A 16,869-nucleotide genomic window follows, 5' to 3' on the forward strand; every position below is an offset into this window, starting at 1 on the left:
TCGCATCAAAATGCATAGTTCAACTTCACAAATCTGAACACAAATGAGAGAAACACTACCCTAAACCAAAGGAATCAGTAGTTTACCACAATCACAGCAGAAAACTAGCAGATGTTGTGATAATGTCGCAGTAATCATATAAACATACTCACAACCAGAAAGCAATACACAACAATTACTTGAGAACGTCTACAAGGGACGTGAATAGAACAGTGTCTACATAAGAGATTCATGAAACCAATTTAAATCCTACACTTTGTCTTGGGATTATAGCTTACCACACGTACAATCAATAACCTCAACATATGAAGCATAAAGAATGCAAACAAGGAGCGAAAATTGAGAGTCATAACCAGAATAAATAGCAGAATAATTTATAAAAGACCTATGAAACCTAGCGAGACACTAAATCTGAATGCCTACATTACATATGCATTGAGTTACAGATGTTTGTCATAAAGTTAAAGGCTGTAAAAACAAAATGGTACATTGTTGAAGGTAAAATGATCATCTTGTTCTGGAACCAAATGAAAGACTAATATCAAACACTGTGAATACCTAACTTTATAAAACAAAAACCATCTTTGAATAGCACACACTACCTACCTAGCACATGTATAATTGCAAGACCAGTCAACAATTTCCTCTTTATCCCAAGGGAAATGTCAAACAACAGATAGCCACGGTCCTTCAAAAAGGAACACAAGGGACCATAACCATAAATCAAACTAACTTGAAATGCTAAAATTAAACAAACTTTATCTGCAAACAACATAGGATCCAACCACACAACTGAAGAAAAAAAACATGTTTAATTAATAAAATAAACTGTGAATAACAATATAGTTTTTGTAAACTGAAAACAGCATGATAATCCAACTATATCTGTATAATAATAACTTCTAATTTCTGTTTTTTGTGATCCCCCCAAAATATCCAAAAAGAGTAAAAAAAACAATTGCAAAATTGTTCCTTTCTTCTGTCTTTGATACCCCATTTACACAATAAATAAAATAAAATAAAATAAAATAAACTAGTACTACTAAGCAGTGAAATGGACTAGCTAGTTTTTGAGTCCAACCACCACAAATTGAATAAATTCCCATTCCACCACCGCCACTACCATTTACATCCCAAAATCAGAGCCAAAAAACCACGATTCATTCGATTCTTACCACATTTCAAGTCAAATTTGTCTCCATCTTGGACTTGGTACAGGCACAGTTGGAGAAAGAGGAAGTTGAGGAAACCCTAAATTCCCTGAATTGGGGGAAAACAATAAACCTGGTGACAACAAAGGATAAGATGCTAGCTGTGAATTCAAACACCCAAATGGACCTGGAGAAGACGGCATCTGAAATGAAGAAGTCGATTGAGACCCCGTCGCCGGTGGTGGTGGCGGCGGCACAACTTCCTGCTGCGGTGGCGGTTGATTCTCTTGCTGTGGTTGCTGTTCTGGTTGAGGTGGTAAAACAGTAGGAAGAGGCAAAGGAGAAAAACCAGAGAAACCCTTGGAATCGATGGTGGAGCAGAAATTCTGCAGATCGCGCATGTAAGCTGAAATCGGAGATTCAGCGGCGGCGTGAACGGTGGGAAACGGTGGTAACGGAGATAACGGTGCTTGAGGTCTACCTAAACCAGGAAAGTTGTTGTTATTATGATTAAAGTTAACAGCGTTAAAGTTAAAGTTGAAGTTTTGCGGTTGAAGAAGATTGGGACGGTGGTTAAGTAACGGCGGTGGACGGTTAGTGATATGAGGTAACGGTGGTGGACGGATACGTTGAAGACGTGAACTTTGAGGTTTAGGTTGTTGAATAGGTGGTGGTGTTATGATACGGTCATGTGCAGGTGAGCCTGTTAGTTTTTGAACAACGTCACGAAAATCGTTTTTGTTTATGTTGTACACTGGTGGTTGGTGTTGTAGTGGATTATTAAGGTTTTGTGTTGTTTGAGTTTGAGTTTGTGGCAGTGGTGGTTGAATAGGTTCATAAGTGGGTTGTTTTTTGTTGTTGATAATTGGTTTTGAGATCTTGTGTGAAAGCTTGTTAAGGTGTCTCAAATATTGATCTCTATCAGAAGTAGTAGAATCTGAAGCAGAAGCTGAAGCTGAGGATTGTTCACAGCTTTTATTATCCATCACACACTACACACAATTTTGATTTTTGATTTCACTTATGTTGTTTTTGAAGAGAGCTATGTTGTTGTTGTGTGTGGATATGGGTTTTCTTTCTCTTATCTCAGCACCGAGTAGGGTCAGAAAGAGAAGATTATGTTGAATACTAGAATATTTAGTGTGCTTATATTTTCAAGGATGGTTTAAATATAGAGTGAGGAATGGTCAAGACTCAATACACCATAAACAAACAAAATTGAAATAAATAATGAGAAAAAAAGAGAGTACTGTTGAGTGAGGTGGTGAAATAGTGATGTTGATGATGATGATAAAAATTAGTACTACATAATTATAAAAAAAATTAAATAATAAGATATTGGAGTAATATCTTTTGTTTCATGCATCTCTTTCACTTCTTTTTATATTGTTTTCTAGAGTCTAGTTTAGGATAAAAAGAAGAGAACAGACAAGAATCGCAAAAGAAGGAAAGCTATTGCATTCCTATTTTTTTATTTTTCTTTTTTCTTCGCTTAAATATAGTAATCTTTTTTATATATTATAAAATTTAATTCGGTCTTATGTGCTAATTTGTAAATTAGATTTATATTTTGACCACAAAAAATAGATCTAAAATATTATTAATTAGATTTGATTTTTCGCACATCACATTTGCACACAGAATGTAAATCTATATTATTTCCTTTTCACATTAAGTGATACATTTGTAAATAGAAAAATATTTGAAAATGTTGACTAAAAAAATTAAAATGAATATATTTTTAATAAATTTTCTTAATTATACATTTTCTTTAATATTAAATTTTTCAGACACGACTCCTTTTTAATAAGCAAAACTCATTCATTGAAATTAGCACATTAGAAAATCAAACTTGAGAGCACGCTCTAAGGTTCAAAGACAACACTACGAAACTAACACAAATGGGTTAACACACCTCATGTTAACACAATACAAATTTATGTTTAAAGAAAGATGAAAAATTGAAATTAAACACATTAGTATAAAGAAAATTAAAATAATATTTTCGGAAGACCTACACACAAAATCGACATGTTTTCTTGTGGACATATACAAAATTAGCATGTTAAATTTACGAGGAGTGTTATAGACAATTTCATTTAAAATACCAAAATAAGTAAGTTTGCATTAAAAAAAATGGTATGAGATAATAGTAAAAACTTGTATTTTTTAGATAAATTTTTTATCAATCACTCCCTTCGGTCATTATTATAAGTAAAAATTGAATTTTTAGGTTCTTTCATTAAATGATGTATTTAGTCTTATATTATTGACCAAATACATCATTTAATAAATGAAGCTAAAAAATTGATTTTTGTTTATATTAGTGATCGGAGGGAGTAAATCTTTAACCGTCCTAAGTTAGCAGCAACCTTGTAAAAATTGCTGGAAAAAAAAAAAAAAAAGAGTTGAAATTGAAGGGTAAAGGAAACAATTGACGTGGCAGATTTCAAATTTAGTCATCCTCATTCATGGCTGGTCAAACCTGTTACGGGTTCTTTGGATGTTAGTACCAAATTGGCCGTAAGCACAGAATCTTAAATCATTTCTGTACAAGGTGGATGATGACACGCCCAAAAATAGTAAAACCAAAAAGATGTTTTAGCACTTTAGAACAAAAAAACCAGAAAAATAAAATGTTTGTTTGGCTCTGGATTTCTATCTCCATTATATGTACTGTAACCTAAATCATGTGGTCCATACTTCCTCTTACAAATACTGGTCATATAACAATAGTCACTCCATTTTAAAATATTCGGATAAATTCATTTAAAATCCTTGCTAAAAAAATTAATTTATAATCTTTCGACGTTTTACATATAAAAAAACATTTTTCATTTTTATTTTTTATGTATATAGTAGTACTATCTATATTACGTACAATTCATATGAGAAAATTATTTTGACCAAAAATGGGAGTACTCCATAAATTAAGGGTATCTGAAATTGTTCTTAAGGAGCCGTATTCACCGTAGGTTTATTTGTGGTTGTGGGCATTTAGCATTTTAAGCATGTAATTAAAGGGTTCACTATTTCCAAAACCTGGTCAAAAGTCCGTTATTCTGTACTGTATTAGTCAGTGATTCTATGAATGTTTTCTTTTTTCCATCCTTTTGACTACATTCTCTTCACAATTACCTCCACAATTATCCTTTCTCGGTAGTTTAGCAAAAAAAAAAAGGAAATGAATGTCAAATAAAAAGCCGCAAAAACTGATGAGCCTTTACCGCATGTTTTACATCTCTAACGGTGTGTTTGGTTGAGGTGAAATTGCAGAGAGAGAAATGCAGGCGAGAGAAATAGGCGAGAGATACAGAATCTCTTCTGTTTGGTTCAGGCGAGAAATACAAGAGAGTGAGAGAAGAAAGACCAAAAAGCTACTTTTTCTAATCTCTCCTCATATGCGAAGAAAGTCTCAAAAGTGGCCCCATTTTTTTGTGTTCCGAAAATACCCTTGTCTCTAACACACCAAACCATTGTAAAATCACTTTTGTTATTGGGTGTTGCTGCTTCAGCTTCAGCTTCATGTCCCTCTATGCCGTATCCGACTTCTGTTGAGGCTTGTGGCTCCGGTGAGAATATAGGAAAAACATGGTTCCTGCTTTGCTGCCTCTGCCATCGTTTCAAAGAGGAAGCCCATATTGCTATATGTTCCATCCGTAAATTGGATAATTATATGGTAGAGAAGGTTTTGATTTTTTTGATGAATAAGTTTTTTTCTTTGGTGAAGAGGTGGGAAGGTTCTAGTATGTATGTTTTAGTTTGATTTTAATTTGTTTTCTTCATATAAAATTTTTGTCGTAAATTTTTTTTTTTTTTTGAGCAAATTGTCGTAAAATTATATCAATGTTACTATTTAAATTTGAAATATTTTTTTCTTATCTTTAATTTTTAGAACTACAGTAACGTATTGTTTAAATTTGTGATGTATTATTAAAAAAAAAATAAATAAATCTCACAATTAACTTGTATGTATCATGTATGGATATTATTGTCATTTGCAAAATAATATTAATTTTTTCTTTCTACTTTTCTATCTCTTTCTCTTCTATTTCTCTTTTCTTTCTCTTGTACCAAACCACCCCTCAAATCTACCCTATTTCTCTTTTATCTCTCTCTTCTTATAATCTTTCTCACCTCTTTCTCTCTTCTTAATTTCTCTTCACAACCAAACAAAGTGTAAATAATCCTTTTTTTTATTTATTTTTAGATTTGTCTGTTTAATAATATAAAATTATTAATAGTTGGTCAATAGGTTTCAGTTAAGAAATCTATGTGCATGAGATGTTTGATTGGAAGTATTGAATGCTTATTAAATACTATTATTAAAGAATTATAAATCAGTAATATGTCATTTAAGTATTCAAAAACCATGTACTCCTACATCGTGAATACTCTTATACCCGATGTTATAATTTTGGTCAACAAAGTTTAAGAGAGGTGATCCATAATGCACGGCCGTTGGCCATAATACACTAACCGTTAATGGGCATCGACACTATCAAAGCAATATATGCACAAAGAAAATGTTAAATATATGGAGGCACTTTATGTAGATAAAATCATTAGGGTCATGTTAACATGTGCCCTTGGGGCACATGTTAAGCAACCCAAATGTAGAAATTATTTCTTAAATTTTGTGCATTTAATTAGTTAAAAGTCAAAAAGTTAAATTCAAATGCATTAATTACAACAAAAATTTCTACTTTTACTTCTTAACTTGTGTCTTGAGGGCACAAGTTAACATTAGCCAAATCATTATTACGTCTTCAAAATAGTTTTCTTTTACTTTTTCACTCGTCGTAGTTGCTTATCTTCCGTCTAAAATTTAATTTGGCCGCTTTCTGGGAACACTTCTGAATCTCAGAATTGTACCAGAATTTGTATGTGTTTCCTTTTAATTTTGTTAAGAATAAGAATCTTGTACCAAAATCAATAACAAAGCTCTCTTTGGTCCTTAAAAAAAATACTCTCTTTGGGCTTGGTTTCATTTAGGTTCATTTTTTAATTTAACGTGTGACATTAAACATCTTCGAGTAGTGCTATACATCTCGAGAGATTGTATAGCGAAGTGTTCGCGAATCATTTGTTAGCCAATCAAAGTTGCACTGGCCGGCAAACACGACAGATCTGTTGTTAATTTTGTTTGGTTTTTTGAAATGAGTGAAATTCTTATAAAATCCAATGGACACTAAATTTCCACCTCACTCGGGAACATGCCACGAACTACATGTCGTTATATCTAGCATTATCGAACATTTTCACATTTGTTTATAAATGAAATTCATTTTTTTATCAAATGGTCTATTGACTATAAATTCACGTTTTTTAAGGTGATTTGCAATAATAATTAAAAAAACCAAGAACGCAAATTATTTTAATATTTATAAAAATATAATATTATTTTTCTCTTTTTAAACTTGGATATACTGTGTTGCATGTGTAAGACTTTGTAAAATAAATATGTAAGAGTAAATAAAAATTTGTTATCATAAAACAATTTTGTAAATTAAAATTAAAATATTAGAGGATCAAACTTCATTTGTATATTTTCTAATGTGCACAAATAAATCGCTTTTGCATTATCCATAAGTAGGTTAATAAACAACATCATATTTTATTTAATTTGATGGTGAACCTTATTGATCCAATTATTGAAATAATTATATGCATGACACAAGATCTATCTTTCCTTATGTATCATAGACTTTGTATTGATTATGAACAAACTAGAAAGTTTTACTCAAATGTAGTTCAAGAGAAATTTGTCGTGGACAAACTTGTTGAGTTGGCCCTCCCTATGTGTTGGGTCATGGGTGCCCTTGCTTACTCAAATGTAGTTCAAGAGAAATTTGTCGTGGACAAACTTGTTGAGTTGGCCCTCCCTATGTGTTGGGTCATGGGTGCCCTTGCTTTCTGGGACTGTGATCCCACCTTAGATGCATTACATTTACTAGGCAAATGATTAATAAACGGCCATAAGATATATCTTTTGTTAAAGGTCATTGGTGATGTTTCTTTCTTGAATTAACTCTCCTTCCAAGTCTTTTGACTGAGAACTAAGAAAGCAACTTATATATTATTTGTTTATGCGTGTTAAAGGTCGCAAGAGCGTAGTAATCTCAGATATGCCACTGATTGTGCTTTTTCTATTTCTTCCTTTTTATATTGATTTTGGTCTATCAATGTATCGACAATGTTGTTTGAACACATTGATAAATGACGTGAAGTTTACTGTCATTTTCTTCTAGGTTTGGGATAAAAAAGAACTTAATTTCTTGTTCTTCAAGGCCATTTTGTGGTAACGAGCCTCTATCATTGGATGGGCATTCACTTAATTAACAATGATATTATAATATATTAAAAATATACATTCCAAATATTCCGTGTAAGCTCATATATGCAATGCAAGCAACAATAGTTTTTTTTGGAATGGATTTTGTTGTTTTTGTCTTTAATCCCCTTGATTTTAAGAGAAAAGAGACCCAACGAATCCGGTCTATCTAAAGTTTGGTTGAGAGGTATAGACATAATATAATAAAATTTTCTTTTAAATAGAATTTAAACTTATCATAAATTCATTAACCGACATTTAAAAAAAAAAAAAAAGGTTATCAACAAATGATGATTTGTTTATTTTTTGATATGTATCGTTGTTTCTTGGAGAGATGCATTGATATAGAATGACTATATTTAAGAATCCTTATGTAATATGTTAAGTTTTTGATTTTTCTATTTTTTGTTTCTTGTTTATTTTCTTCTAATGAATTAGGTTTATGTCCTTAGTTTTTTTTTCATAAATAAATTTCTACCTTAATTATTTTTATGTTTAAACTTGGTATTTTAAATGAAAAATCTCAATTGATGTGAATGAATGTGAAGTGATGGAGTTGCCTTCAACATTTTTTTAGCGTCCTTAGTTTGGACAAGTGTGATTGTGGTATGACATTTTATCTTGGTTATAGATTTCATGTTCATTTGTTTGGTGGGTTGTTTTGTGCGTATTATTCACAAAAGATTGTGTGTTATTTGGTTGACCTTGATTTGGTCTATTGAAAATGATAAATATAATGATTTTTAATAATCTTTAAATTGTTCAATGGAGTCATATTATATACCGAGGATGTAAAACTTATTTCATGGTGTTGTTTCAAAACTCATGTGAAAAGTTTAATGATTCTCATGGGTGTTTAGGATTTGGGGTCTTTGATTTTTGTTTGTTTGCGTGAGTTATAGTGTTTGTAAGCTTTAGATGTTGATCACATTTGTACCTTCTTATTTGCGGTACTTTTTATGCTCTAAATTGTTTACATTGAAAGCAATTTTATTTTTAAAAAAATTAATGCTTAAAGTATTTAAACCTCTTTCTTTTATGCATGTATTCAGTATCCACTACAAGAATGCATAGATTTTACCCGCAAAAGTTACAGTTGGTATAAAGGTCACAAAAACTTCCAACATTTTTTGTCATATGCGGCGGTCAAAACTCGGTTTCTTTTAACATTATTTTACATATTCTTTCATAATTGGTCTCTCACACACAACTCTTTCACTTTCACAATACTCACTTTCTATTTGGAACCTCAACCTAGAGTTCACTTCACACACCACCGCTTCTCGCCTCCTTCGACTCAATCTCACGTCGTCGTTTCTCCATGTCAACCTCACACCATCACAAACGTTGTTTTTTAAGTGACGATTGTACTCTTTAATTTATGCACCGTTTATTTTGGTCATATAGAGTACTAATTGTTACTACCTCCGTCCCAATTTAATTGACACAATTTTGTTTTTCACACATATTAAGAAAAATGTATAAATAAAGGGGAAAGTGGAATATATTGTATTGGGAATGATAAAAGTAGTATTATTTAGTGTTATATTGTATTGGGAATGATGAAAGTTGTATTGAAAATTGAAATGAGTCAGTTATTTTGGGACACTTTTTTTTAGAAAATGGGTCAGTTATTCCGGGACGGAGGGAGTAATTGATTTGTAACGTTAATGGTTCCACTACTTTTTATTAGTTTGTAATACAACACTATTGTTGATTATGTCCTTGTTTCGTATGCTACTTTTGATTGTCTTGTTGTTTTCTATGACTCAAAAATATGTTCATTATTTTTCAAAAAATAAAATTTATTTGTGACTTGTCTTGAGATCAATGTGACGTCACGTACTTGCGGAAAGAGTTTCTTTTTTCCAAGCTAGGGCCGTTTGTGTTAAAATGAAGGTGAAACCTGATTTATTTATCTTTGTATAAAAAAAGAAGAAAATTGCTGTTCACACATTTGAGAAGGCTGGGACACACATGTAAAATACGTTTTTGCCCCATCGGCAGTTAACTGCCGAGGAATTTCTCGGTAGTTAATTGCCGAGGTTTTCTGAACATAAACAAATCGAACAGAAGCAGTTTCCAGTTTCACATTTTCCTTCAAACACTAACAAATTCTCTCCAAAAACACATTTTCACGAATTGCAAGCCAATCATCACCACATTATCACAAGTAAGTACCCTTAATCATTGCAATGTTAATGTTAGTTTGTTTAGGTTTATTTTTTAAAAAAATTAGAGTAGTTTGCATGTGGTTAGGGTTGATTTTAAAATTGACAATTTGATGATTGCATGTGTGGTTTTTGAATTGATAAATGAATGTAGTTGTTGCCTATGTTGTTTAAATGATAATGTGGCTTTGAATGGTGGCAAATGAACACAATTTGAATATGTTTTATACTTTGCACACAAAGTGTTTGATCAAATGCCTCAATGAAAATTATATTGATTATTTAGTTAGTTTAGGTTATGGAAATGATAGAAGTGATGTTAATTATAGTTTGATTAAGTGTATATTGATTTTTTAGTGTATTTAGGTTATGATGTAAATGATTAAGTGTATAGAAATGATTAAGTTATGATGGAAATGATGGACATAATGATGATTGTATGAATGATTTTATTGTAAGTGTATAGAAATGATTAGTTTAGGTTATTGATTTTATTGTAATGATGATTGTATGAATGATTTTAGGTTATGGAAATGATGTTCATTGTTGTTAATGTTAATGATTAAGTTATGATTAGTGTGTTTAATGTGTTTGATTATGTTATGGAAAATGATGTTAATTTATTAAAAATTTGTGTAGATATGGCCGATCAGGACCCCATTGATCCATCTAAGATGATTGGTGGTAGGCGTGCTCAGACACAAAGCTACCGGAAGGAGAAGGAGAGGAGAAACGCACATATCCCAAAGAGGGGAAGAGGTCGGAGGGGGGGGGATGGTTCAGGGACTTCTCAGCCTTCTGAGGCTTCTCAGACACAGCCTGAAGAGTCGCAGGTGGTTGACCCGACCCAGGGGGTGGAGTACCTGAACTATCAGGATCACCATGATGTGACTGATGGTGGGTACGACGAGCAGTATATGCCAGAGCAGCCGCATATGCCAGGGGAGCCAGACGAGGATGACATTGCAGCAGCGACTGCCCCGGAGGTGAGGTTTTTCTTTCTTGATTTAAATTGTTTTATTTATATGTTTTATTTATATGTTTTATTTATATGTTTTCTTTATATGTGATTTTCTTTATATGTTTTCTTTATATGTTTTATTTATATGTTTTCTTGATTTAAATTGTTTTATTTATATGTTTTATTTATATGTTTTCTTTATATGTGATTTTCTTTATATGTTTTCTTTATATGTTTTCTTTATTTTTATTTTAGCATTTGTTAAGTTTTATATTTATTAGTTAAATGTTTACATTGTTTAAACTATGTTTATTTTTCTAATTTTTCAGTGTCGCAAGAAGCGTTTTGTAAAACCAATTAATCATGGCCCTAAGATTTTGAGTCTCGGACGTCCAAACGCCAATCAGAGATGGTTTTGGTATCCGCTTAGGGAGAGTGGCTTACATGATTTGGTCTACTTGGGCTACGCCACTGTGCCTCACGCTTTGCTGATGACTCTATGCGAGAGGTGGCATTCCGAGACCAGCACTTTTCACATGCCCATGGGGGAGATGACTGTGACTTTGGATGATGTCACATGTCTTATGCATGTCCCGATTGAAGGGCGGATGTTGGGCCACCGGAAGAAGATGCTGAGACATGAGGGATAGGCACTACTGATGAATCACTTAGGTGCGTCGAAGAAGGAGGCAGAGAAAATCTGCAGTACAGAGTATGGTGGATACATTAGTTATCCAAAGCTGAGGGAGTTTTATACGACGCACCTTGGTAGAGCCAACATTTTGGCGGATACACAGGATCCAGAGGAGCTGGAGGAGTTGGAGAGGGTTAGGACTTATTGTGTGAAGTGCTGCCTTCTATACTTGGTTGGATGCTTGTTGTTTGGGGATAGAAGCAACAAATGCATCCAGTTGATCTATTTGACGACTATGGCGGACGGCTACGCGGGGATGCGTGCTTATTCGTGGGGAGGGATGACACTTGCATACCTGTACGATGAGTTAGCTCATGCCTGTTTGCCCGGAGACAGGCAGCTTGGGGGAAGCGTGACACTGCTCACTGTAAGTAAAAATTTAATTTAAATTTAATTTTTTTTGTTAACTTTAATTTTTTTGTTAACTATTATTATTTTGTTATATTTCGTTATATTTTTTTGTTAACTTTAATTTTTTTTGTTAACTATTATTATTTTGTTATATTTTGTTATATTTTTTTTGTTAACTTTAAATTTTATTTTTTTAGTTAACTTTAATTTATTTATAAATTTGATTTGTATGGTTTGTGCAGGCATGGTTTTTGGCGCATTTTCCTAAGTTTTATATTGTTGATCCAAACCCGGACTACATTGAAAATTTACCGGTTGCGGCGAGGTGGACTCTTCAGAAGGGTCATGGAGAGGGGACCACGTATCGGCTGACACTTGATCGTATTACGTTTGATGACGTATGCTGGAGGCCGTATGAAGGACACAGGGAGTTCCAGGCTTTCGAGGAGGTATTCTGGTATTCTGGCTGGATCGTGTGCGACGATCGTAGGTTGTACCGTCACCTGCTGGAGAGGGTTTTGAGGCAGTACGGATACGTCCAGTCCGTCCCTAGACCTCCGACTGATGATGCAGAGCTGTCACCGGCTGAGATTGTGCAGGCCTTCGTCGACTTCCGCCCTCACACGCTTAAGGCGGCCGATTGGGGTGAGCATGCAGGAGAGCAACCATGGCGTATGTCAGAAGGCTATGTATGATGGTACACGGTTGTGTCTCACCCTCAGATTTTGCCACTTCTTCCGGGAGATGTTCCGAGGCCTCCAAACGAGGAGCAGATCGTTGCAGAGCAGTGGGAGCGGTACGAGGCGAGAAGCTCCCTTGACACCTATGACATGGTTAGCGGCGTTGTTGCCCATGCTGATGAGTTTTTGGGTCAGGAGGTGATGAGCATGACCCCTCAACAGTTGTATGCGGCCTTGCAGGATGTTAGGCAGCAGATCGCGCCGATCATTACCAGGAGGAGAGCCCAGAGACCGAGGAGGAGGCAGCAGCAGCATCAGCAGGACCAGCAGTAGGATTAGGACTGCTAGTATTTTATGTTTAGGATATTTTTTTAGGACTTGGTGTTTATTTTCATGACATTTGGCCGTTTTGTTAGTACTTTCAGTACATTTGTTGTTACTTTGTTTCGATGACATTTTTTTATGACAATTGTTCGTTTCCGTATTATATTTTCAATTTCAATTATGTTGCTAATTTTCTTTGATTAGGTTTTATGGTTTGACATTCAAACAATGTGTTTACAATGTGCAAAAACACATGTAACAGGTTCTGCCTTCAACAGGTTCTGCCATTTTCTGGCTTCAGGACGACTCGGCAGTTAACTGCCGAGGAAATAATGAAACCGGCGGTAGTTAAGTGCCGAGGTTTTGTTTTATTATTTTTTTTTTGAGGGAATGTTTTGTTTTATTTTGTTTAGAATAGAATTGTGTTAGAAAATGTTAGGAATTATTTAGAAATTATTTTATGTTATTTGAAATATTGCGATAGAGTGAATTCCAATAAATATTGCGATAGCGTGAATTCGAATAAATATTGCGATAGTGTGAATTTCAATAAATATTGCGATAGCATGAATTCGAATAAATATTGCGATTGAGGTTTCGTTACATTACATAAACTATCATTACATTACATTCGGAAATGTACCTTCCAACTACAACAATTATCTTACCTTTGAATGGGGTTAATTCAAACTAGCTAAACAGCAGGACTCCAGCATTTGTCCAGAAGTGCTTTTGTTCCATTCCAAATGTTAAATTCTTGTTGGTCTTGGTTTAAAATGATAGTATCTAAGTGCCAACGGAATGAGGTCCAGACCTTGACACTTCGATACCATCATTTAAACTAAGCCAACAAGAAATTAACACTTAGAATGGAACAAAAACACTCCCGGACGAATGCCGGTGTCCTGCCATTTAACTAGTTTGAATGACCCCATCCAAAGGAAGACAATTGTTGTAGTTGGAATGTGCATTCCAACTACAACAATTGTCTTACCTCTGAAATGGGATAAATTCAAACTTGCCAAACAACAGGACTCAAGCATTTCGCTCAACATTCATGTCTTCCTTTGAAAAGAATAAATTTTTGTTTGGCTTGATTTAAATGAATGTATTCCAGTGCCACCGAAATGAGGTCCATTCCTCGACACTTAATACCTTCATCTAAACCAGCCAAACAAAAATTTAATCTTTTCAAAGGAAAAACATAAATGCTGAGCGAAATGCTTGAGTCATCGCCGTTTGGCAAGTTTGAATTACCCCATTTCAGAGGTGAGACAAGTGTTGTAGTTTGAATGCACCTTACCCTAACTAATGACGATCTTCTGGCGGAATTAAGTTGTTGATGATATCTTCAGTTGATCTCAGCAACGTCACCCGCATATAGGCATGGCAATGGGGCGGGGTGGGGACGGGTTTTACCTTCCCCGTCCCCATACCCGATTTGAATATACTTACCCGTTACCCTACCCATACCCAACGGGGATGAGAAATTGAATCCCATCCCCGTCCCCGACGGGTTCGGGTATCCCCGCCCCATCCCCGTCCCCGCATTGAATAATTTTTTTAATAAAAAAATAGAAGTTTTTTTCATCCCCAATAGCAACGTTGTAATACATTATCCAACAATACGCTCACTTTAACATTTGTTAGACGGATTGATTTAGTTGATCCTTTAAATATCAATGGTAGTTTTTATTAAAATGACAATTATCAAACAAAATAACATGACATATAATCATAAAGTAATTTTTTACATTTGGGATGGGTTTGGGTATGGGTTCGGGGTGGGTACCTATATACCCGTTACCCGTCCCATACCCGTGTTTTGAAATCGGGGAAAACCCATACCCATACCCAAACCCAGTCAAAATGGGGAAAACCCGTCAAATTGGGGTTTGGTTCGGGCGGGTAACCGCGGGTATGGGTTTTGTTGCCATGCCTACCCGCATACCGATCCACTGGAACTTGGTGTGCTCCCAAAACATACTCGTCACATTTTCGTCGTTCTTTAACTCCACCCAAGTGAATGATACGCTCCCCTCGTCGAGCTTTGGACGTTTATACCGAACATTTTGCACCCTTCTTGTGTCTCTTGGGTTGACTCCTTGGTTGAATTCATTCAGTTGATCCTTGAGATCTCTTAACGTTACATCAAGGCACCGAACCTTCAACCTCTGAGGTTCTCCGCCGTTGAATGTAGCATTAACGTCGATCCATCCGACCATTGTTTCAAATCTACACACATAGAAATTTAAAATAATCAATGAAAAACTCATTCAAACATTTCATCAAACACTTAATGTGCAAATTATACATAGACTCTAAAAATCATAAAAATAACCCTAAAATGTAATTGTCTAAAAAAAAAATTAACGTAAAATATAGCAAAATTATTCAAATTATATTTACTCTTAAAAGAAATCATATAGTCTTACTAAAATAAAATAAAAAATATAAAACACCAAATTAAAAAATAACCCTAAATTTTTTAAATTATAACATAATCATCATGCAAACATTTTAACAAAATTAATCAACTAACATCTAATCTAAAAATGATTTATAACATGTAAATCTAATTAAAAACTAAAATAAAAAAATTAATTTAAAACACCAAATTAAAATATAACCAATAAATTTTAAACTAAAACATAAACATCATACCAACATTTTAACTAAATTAATCAACTAACATTTACTCTAAAAATGAATTATACTATGTAAATCTACTCAAAAACTAAAATAAAATAAATCTACTCAAAAACTAAAAAATAAAAACATTTATAACAACTAAAATTTAAGTTAATAGCATTATAATTACTTACTTGTGATTTTGTTGAATAAATTTGGTTGGATTTGGTTGGGTTTTTTTAGAGAGATTTGAGGAAAAAATTGGAATATGAGATGAATAATGGAGATGAGTGAGCTTCTGCCAAACTTGTAGCAGAAGATCCGCGGTAGTTAACTGCCGAGGAATTCCTCGGTAGTTAACTGCAGCCGGATTTTGAAATCCTCGGTAGTTAACTGCCGAGGGGGCAAAATCATATTTTACATGTGTGTCCCAACATTCTCTAATGTGTGAACAACAATTTTCAAAAAAGAATGGACGTGGGAGGACCAGCTAAAGGGGTATAGAGTAAAACTTTCAAACAGTACCAATATAGACATGGTTAAACTTTTATAAAATGGCCCTTGATACATATTACATAACTACAAATAGAAAGCGATCGAAGGAAAATCAGAATAAAGAAATTTGTTTTTTTGCCCCCAATTGTTCACACGTTAGGTTCGTAAACGTTATTTTTTGTGTTTTTAAAAACTTCGGATGAAAATCCATTGAACGTTGTTTTTAAGAATTTGTAAGTAAATATGAGAGCTAAAAGAAGGAGCAATCTTTCAGAATAAAAGAAACCGAACAATTGAGCTCACTTAAAATTCGATATAATTTTTTTTCTAGTGAAAATTATTGGACCTGCGTATTGTTAGTCACACCCTCTATGATTACTTATATTGTTCGCCGTGATCATATTTTAGAAACACTAATTAACGAGTTGAATAAAATAAAATAATAATAATGAGTTTTAGAAACATTAATCAATGAGTTGAATAAAAAAAAAGAGTTAAATGTAAACAAAAATAATGTAGGTAGCCAACTATTAACTTATGGTAATCAATATTATTTATCAGGTTCTTCTCTTGTTTCATTCAAAGTTCATCTGGCATTATGTTTGTTGACTTATTATATGTTATCTATCATGGTCTTATTTTGGCCAAAGACATAAAAATTGATGCTATTTTTTTTTTTTGAAACAGCAAATTTTATTAAACATCCAGCACCCTGCTCAAGACGAACAGAGATCGGTGAAATTGAGCATACAAACAAAAGGCGCCGTATATAGGCGGAACACCCGAAAATAAACACCCTAGAAAACACCCCTGAGGACAACACCCACCAAAAACCACGACACCACCTAAAATAGACTCCTTCAGGAAAACAACCACTGTAAAAACAAAATCCAACACTGCCCATCGTCACTACTCACCCTCAAAGAAAAAACCCCTCAAGATTAAACTCCCAATCCTGAACACCAAAACTAAGCCACCTCTGAAAAACTCCTATCCGAAAGATCATTCAGTTTCCACCACCTATCGACCTCCGATCCACCGAAAGAAACCATAAAAAGCCCAAAACCAAACTTGAGC

At 33.9% G+C, this 16,869-nt stretch overlaps 3 protein-coding genes across 3 annotated transcripts; 2 read left to right on the top strand and 1 right to left on the bottom strand.

Moving 5' to 3' along the window:
* Positions 1 to 793: 793 nt before the first annotated feature.
* Positions 794 to 2,360, bottom strand: LOC146941914 (VQ motif-containing protein). The gene has a single exon (XM_085755776.1). It carries the CDS (start codon positions 2,135 to 2,137, stop codon positions 1,187 to 1,189), a length of 951 nt encoding a protein of 316 aa, XP_085611902.1. The 5' UTR covers positions 2,138 to 2,360; the 3' UTR covers positions 794 to 1,186.
* Positions 2,361 to 10,297: 7,937 nt separating this feature from the next.
* On the top strand, positions 10,298 to 11,267 carry LOC146941915 (uncharacterized). Its single transcript, XM_085749997.1, has 2 exons — positions 10,298 to 10,642; positions 10,947 to 11,267. Exons 1-2 carry the CDS (start codon positions 10,298 to 10,300, stop codon positions 11,265 to 11,267), a joined length of 666 nt encoding a protein of 221 aa, XP_085606123.1.
* A 9-nt stretch (positions 11,268 to 11,276) lies between these two features.
* Positions 11,277 to 12,675, top strand: LOC146941916 (serine/threonine-protein phosphatase 7 long form homolog). Its single transcript, XM_085749998.1, has 3 exons — positions 11,277 to 11,678; positions 11,905 to 12,351; positions 12,385 to 12,675. Exons 1-3 carry the CDS (start codon positions 11,277 to 11,279, stop codon positions 12,673 to 12,675), a joined length of 1,140 nt encoding a protein of 379 aa, XP_085606124.1.
* Positions 12,676 to 16,869: the final 4,194 nt, after the last annotated feature.

The sequence above is a fragment of the Medicago sativa genome, chromosome 3, assembly GCF_051527215.1.
Source record: "Medicago sativa cultivar Bolivia chromosome 3, Bolivia_mono, whole genome shotgun sequence".
Classification (NCBI taxonomy): Eukaryota; Viridiplantae; Streptophyta; class Magnoliopsida; order Fabales; family Fabaceae; genus Medicago; species Medicago sativa.

Bases quoted from the DNA above. Each gene is read 5' to 3' on its own strand.
- LOC146941916 (XM_085749998.1), top strand. From the start codon at position 11,277: ATGAATCACTTAGGTGCGTCGAAGAAGGAGGCAGAGAAAATCTGCAGT. The intron at 11,679-11,904 runs GTAAGTAAAAAT...TGGTTTGTGCAG, and splicing joins GAAGCGTGACACTGCTCACT to GCATGGTTTTTGGCGCATTT. The intron at 12,352-12,384 runs GTATGATGGTAC...TCTCACCCTCAG, and splicing joins GGCGTATGTCAGAAGGCTAT to ATTTTGCCACTTCTTCCGGG.
- LOC146941915 (XM_085749997.1), top strand. From the start codon at position 10,298: ATGGCCGATCAGGACCCCATTGATCCATCTAAGATGATTGGTGGTAGG. The intron at 10,643-10,946 runs GTGAGGTTTTTC...CTAATTTTTCAG, and splicing joins CAGCAGCGACTGCCCCGGAG to TGTCGCAAGAAGCGTTTTGT.
- LOC146941914 (XM_085755776.1), bottom strand. From the start codon at position 2,137: ATGGATAATAAAAGCTGTGAACAATCCTCAGCTTCAGCTTCTGCTTCA.